General features: G+C 49.2%; 1 protein-coding gene across 1 annotated transcript; it reads right to left on the reverse strand.

The window, feature by feature from the left end:
• Positions 1–2,460: 2,460 nt before the first annotated feature.
• Positions 2,461–5,969, reverse strand: Chpf (Chondroitin polymerizing factor). The gene is made up of 2 exons (XM_075680245.1): positions 4,676–5,969; positions 2,461–4,585 (listed from the first exon to the last, which is right to left on the reverse strand). Exons 1-2 carry the CDS (start codon positions 5,495–5,497, stop codon positions 3,083–3,085), a joined length of 2,325 nt encoding a protein of 774 aa, XP_075536360.1. The 5' UTR covers positions 5,498–5,969; the 3' UTR covers positions 2,461–3,082.
• Between the last annotated feature and the right edge of the window lie 53 nt (positions 5,970–6,022).

Raw genomic sequence — 6,022 nt, forward strand, 5'->3', positions numbered from 1 at the left:
ACAGACGCGAGGAAGATTTCTGCTACGTCGCCCGGTCTGCGATGTTCTGAAAACGCGCACTGAGATGCTCGCCCGAGTCCGCTGCCCGACTAATGCCATGACGGTTTGGTCTATGAACTTGTCGATGCTATAGGTACTCGCAAGTTCAGTGGAGTGGAAAGGCAGCGGTAAGAAGCACATTTAAAGAAAGCATGGCATATGGTCATGTTTGTGTTATGAATTAATGCACTGGATTACAAAAAAGGAGCAGCGGGAAATTGCACGCTGAGAACACTGATAAACATACAGTGCGACGCAACTCGAGAAATAATATTGAAAGGTCGAAGAATTTAGAAGAAAAAAGAAGATTGAATCGTGGCGACGGGACATCACAGTCCCTCCCCGCAGGCATCGAAGTCTCTACAATGAAATTATTTTTTGAACAGCTCTGATAGCGTCCAAGCAAAAATGGTTGCTTGTATACTGTCAAATGCTCATATTCTGCGGCTATAAAGCTCATGGCACGGTGCGAAAACGCGCGCGCGGAGAAAGCGAAACAGTGCGCGGACAAGCATGCAGACGCGCAGTCGGTCGCCGCGAATCTGCGCGATCGCTGCATTGAGGCTTCGTTCTATTACGCTCCATTTAGTTATACAAACACTATAAGAACACATTTCGCATAGTTTTCTCTCAGCGTTTACCTACCTTTCACGCAAGAAGCCGGTTCGGGAGGCTCCATCGCGGCGACCGCGCGCAGTGGCGTTCACTGTACGTATTCGGTAAGGAGATAGCGTCTGTAAACGATTGTGTGCTTTCAGTTTGCCCAAGATTATTATTTAGATAGTAAGAAACTTCTCTCGTTTTCGAAAGTACTTATAGAAATGTCCGAGAGAGCTCGCGCGTGGTGTTTTCATTGAGCGCTGACAGCAAAACCTATGAGGAGCGCGCCGCATGATCCCTCATACTACGCCAGCGAGGCGCTTCCGATAGATGGCGACTCCGTAACTCCTCGCCGCCAATGGCGCCGCGCTCCGCGGAGCGCCAGCGTAGTGTCGTCTGCAAAAGCGCCCCCATAGAGAAAGAAATTGCGCTCCACTCGCCGTGCTTTATCAGACACGACACGAAGCCCCACGTGGCCCCACCGCTGAGCTTTGATGCGCGGCCGCGCCGTGTGCGATGGCGCTTTGCAGAGCGCTGGCATACGCTGGTACCAGTGGCGTAGCAACAGGGGGGGCCGGGGGCCCCGGGTGCAAGGGGCCAGTGGGGGGGAGGGGGTGTCATATACGTCTGAAGACACCCGGAAATTGTCGATATCCTCGCCTTCCTCAACTACAACCGCGGGGGGGGGGGTGACAGAAGACGTATGGGCCCCGGGTGCCAGACGACCTAGCTATGCCACTGGCTGGCACCATATGCTGCCACGCTGTGCCGTGTTCGTATTAAGACTGGACGACCCTGTACATTGCACAAGAACTATGGGCTATAAGTTTCATTTAGCGTAACGGAGATAGTAGCACACCGATTGTGCATACATGTACCTTGGGTTCCGTGCAGACGTTGCACGGTATTTGATAAAATGGCTACCACAAGTAACGCAGCTCGTAAGTACTTCCGGCGTGGCGCACCTCTTCCGGCGTTGGCGCCTCCATTTTGCGAGGCAGATGATGGCGCTACGCGAGGAGTGCGTAGCCAGCGTTCTTGCGTAGCCCCTTGTGTGGTTGCTGCTTGAGACTGTACGAAGAACACGGTCGCAGCCAACAGCGCTACAGCTCTGGTTCTATCCTGCGCTGTCCATTCACCCCAGCACTTCTATATGATCGCTTCTCAAGAGATCGTTCAACTGTTCTAGCTTTCAATTTAAAGAGCTTTACGTTTACATATCATGGCGCCAACATTAAAGAAAGCTTCGCTTATAACACCGAACTTTTGAATCGGTGAAACCTAGAAGCTAAGTGTGTCAGTGACACGTCACGAGAAAGGGAAGCCTACGTGTGCGCAAGTGTTAATAAGAAACCTCCATGGCTAACAAGGGGCTCGACAATTGCGAAAGTTTGGGTGGGAGATTTCGCCGCCAAGTCGGTCGCGCTTCCGAGTGACTCGCGGAGCTTGACGCGTCGGAAACTCGGGCAATACTTGGCATACAGGGCGCGGAGAAAAGACCGAGCACGTGAAGCAGAATGCCAGGGCCGTTTCAATCTGCAGCGCTGCGGGTTCCTCCTACTCGTGAACGGGAGCGCCAGCCGAGACGGACCAAAGGCTGCCGTCCCGCAGAGCGGTAAATCCACTGCAAGCGGCCTGAAGTGGGCACCGATATGACGGCCCCGAGCGCACGCCGTTTTGCAAACGAGTTGTTTGAGACGCAGACATCTAGACTGCAAAGGATAATCCGCAAAAGTTAGCGCTCGCATACCGGAAACAAGCGTTGGTCCAGCACAATTCTTTTTGAATTGAGGCGAGAAGCTCAATATACAAACAACGAGGTGAAAAAGTATGCAGCATGTTTAATAACAGTGATGAATGAAGAAATCTGGAAATGGTGCTGCTTAGATGTCATCGCAACCACAATCAAGAAGTTCATATGTAGTATCAAAAGGCACAGCGACCACTGGTAAGTACAAGCGTACTTGATTGAGCAGCAGTAAATTTAACAGCCTAAAACAAATTGTATAGGGACACAGTAAAAATAAGACAAAATTCACCTAAAAACAAATATACAATATAAAAGTCTTGGTGCACTTTGCAGCACATGATAAAAACAGTTAAAACGTAAAAGTCCTGCTTTGGAAACTTATATGAAGCAAGTGTAAAATTGGCATCCTTAATTGTAACTCTTCGTCATGACCACAAAAAGAAAACTGTACAAGTCACACACACACACACACAGAAAAAAAAGCAAGAAAAACCACAGGGAACCATTCGGTGAGGCAATGGCAAAAACATGAAAACAGTTCATGAACATGTAGGAGCTGTCTAGACACACCTCATAAATACACCCACCTGTCTGATTACCTTTCAGGAATGGCAGCAGAGAGTGATTGTGCTGATGGGGACTAGGGGAATGTGCCCCATCTGAAGTGTTGTCAAATGCGCAGCTTGACGGCTGTCAGGAACTAGGAGAAACATCACTGCCTGTCACTGCAGATGTGGTCTGGGAGGCAAGAAATTTGGCTTGCTGTCCTCTGTTGCCCACAGAGTAGAGTCTAGATAATTTGCAGTTCTCAGCTGCCCTGAGATTGGGCTCATCACTACAATCTCTCCAGATGTACCGCACTCTCAACTCAGGCTCAACTGCCCTTAGTAGATGAACTTGTTTTGACACTAGAAAGAGTTCCACAATCCCAAAGGTAAGACCATGGTAATGGTCAGCTGTTAGGTCTGTGCTGCTGTGCGCTAAAGGCACCTCTTTAGCAATAAGTGCGCGGTGACGCCAATAGTCTGAAACATAGAAGCTGAAATGCTTGAAGTTATTACTGTCAAAGAAACCATTTTCCCTCTTGAGTTCAAGGAACGCTGGAGCAACAGGATCCTGCTCCGTGATGATGGGGTGATATTGAGTAAATGGAATAGGCAAGAACACCTGGACCCCAGACACTGTGTTCATGCGGACCCTGTTCAAGTAGTCTGTCCTGATTTCCATCCCTGTTTGACAGAGGAGGATAAGGGAGTCTTGGGGCAGCTTTCGCACCACAAGGTCAATCAGTGCAAAGTCTGAAGGAACCCGTCGATCCTCTGGTATCCTGATACTGATTGTTGCGAGCTTAGCATTGCTCTTTCTAAACCGGTTTGAACTGGAAACAGCAAAGCTGCGGATGTTTCCAAACACATCGGGCACACCAGCTGGTTGAAGGAAAGCAAGCAAGAGCATCGTATTGTCATTCTTTTCTAGACAAGTCTTGGCATACTCTTCAATGAAAACAGCAACATGGTCCAGTTCTTTTTCTTTGACAAACAGTACCATTATGATCCGTGTATGCTCTGTGACATAAGGCATGCCAATAATTTCAGACTTTCCAAGGGGCCGCAAGAATTCAAGAGTTCTGTAGGTCTCTGCTTTGGATGTCTCATTCCAAAGCAGAAGATGCATCACATAGCTAAGGCCTCGTGTTGGATCAAACTTTCTATATCCATCAACAGTAGAAAGTAGTGTTAAGTTATTCTTGGGAAAAGAGCTCACGAGAAATTCCTTCGCAGATGTTTTCAAGTCCTCTATACTAAGCTTTTCGGCTCCGCTAATCAGGCTAGTGACTTCAGTGTCTGTTTTCCAGAATAGATGGGTGTCATTGAAATACACAGAACGAATAATGTCAAATCTGTTGGATGGTTTCAATGTTGGCTCCACACCAAGAGGCCATTCTGCCCGTCCTATTGTGTCATTGGGCAGATGAATAGCGACGTCAGCTATCTGTTTCTCCGTAAATGCAATTTGTCTTTTCACTTTTTGCAGATTGTAGAGGCTGAAGTGATGATGCAGGCGATAGAAGTACTTCGACGTAAGCACTGGGTAGAGAGTCACCACTGCACTGAAATCTTTCCTCGTAGTAAGAGTTGCCGGATCTGGTACGTAGCCAAAGTCCTTCTCAAGGTTGAAGGAGTAGAAAGGCTGCTCCTATAAGACACAAACAAGGTAAAAGGATATCATTACTAGGGGAAGGTTCCGTGCGCACACAGGAAAATCTTGAAATCAACTACAGCTCACCTGAAAAACATCGCTGCATGGAACTCCAGACACTTTAGCAATGCACTGCGCAATGTGGTCGTCCAAGATTTCACCTGTCCCAACCAGGCACGAGTCAAGATTTCCAAGCACCTTTTTAAATACTCCATTGCTCAGCAACATGCCGGCGTCCAGATCGCAGGCCCCTTTTGTAGACCTACCCAAAAAGACTTCTACATTTACACTCACATGAGTAGCAATGCTAACGAGCTTTTCACCATTTACGTACGTGCTATCGCGCATCAGAAACACAAAATCGAAGTCTTTTGCAGTGTTCTTCACGCTCAGATGCCTGAGAACGTGATACGCCAAAGAGTCGCACTTTGTGCCGGGCAGCTGCAAGACCGATGGAGCACTGAGAACAGCTGGCGAGCTGTCCCCGTCTGAAGCACACGCATAGAAAATCAGTTTGTTCGGATGACCGGACAACGTCCTGTTCACGGCTGCACCAAATGTCTCGACCGTTTCTGGCGATGTGAGCACAACGACGAGCAGCTTCTCGCGTATCTCCAGTTCCGTGCTGTAGAATCGCGGTCGTTTGAGAGCCACTTTCTCCGGGCTGTTGGCCTGAGAAGTCTTGGAGTGGCCGTCCAAGCGCAACACAGGCTCGAAGTCTTCGTCGTCCACTGGCGCAGACTGCTGCCAGCTCAAGAAGCCGTCCTTTGCGGAGGGCGGCGACTTCCGCTGCTGACAGCCCATGAACGGCACGGCCGTCAACGAAAGCAGGATTCCGAAGCATATTCCGACCGGCACGAGTTTCTTATGAAGCACGACTCTCGACGACCGCCTACCGAAGAGTACCATCTGTGCCTGTCCGATTTAGAAACATCGAACTCGGCACTGCTCGGCACGAATGGGGCGAGCGCACTGGTTAATCACAAATTACGCAGAACTTTGTCTCAGTAACATCGCGATAAGAAGAAAACGGACGCGTCGCGCGGAGGCACCGCCGCATCACCTCCTCCGCTTGAGAAAGCTCCCCTCAACAGGCTCCGACCAGCGCTGCGACTCTCCACGATGAGCGGCCCGAAGTGGACGTTCAAGCACTCAACTCGAAAACTCCCCGCGCTCCTCCTGCTCTTGCCGCTCTTTCGCGTCACGCGAGTTTTTGAGCTCGCTCTACGTTTCTCGGCCAACCACCAGCCGTCTCTAGTGTGCCAGCAATCATTTCATGATGATGCTTAGTGTGTCTGGCGATTTGTAGCTTTAGCCCAAAATTATTTCCCGCTTACGCTAATAATAATTATCATTGTTAGCTATTTGTTGGTGCAATTAGTACGTTATTTATTACGCTTGCCTTTAATATATTTTAGGTCGAGCTACAGTGTA

Source organism: Dermacentor variabilis, chromosome 2 (genome assembly GCF_050947875.1).
Source record: "Dermacentor variabilis isolate Ectoservices chromosome 2, ASM5094787v1, whole genome shotgun sequence".
Lineage (NCBI taxonomy): Eukaryota > Metazoa > Arthropoda > Arachnida > Ixodida > Ixodidae > Dermacentor > Dermacentor variabilis.

Coding starts and splice junctions, on each gene's coding strand:
- Chpf (XM_075680245.1), bottom strand. CDS start 5,497: ATGGTACTCTTCGGTAGGCGGTCGTCGAGAGTCGTGCTTCATAAGAAA. Junction 4,586..4,675: donor CATGCAGCGATGTTTTTCAG/GTGAGCTGTAGT, acceptor TGTGTCTTATAG/GAGCAGCCTTTCTACTCCTT.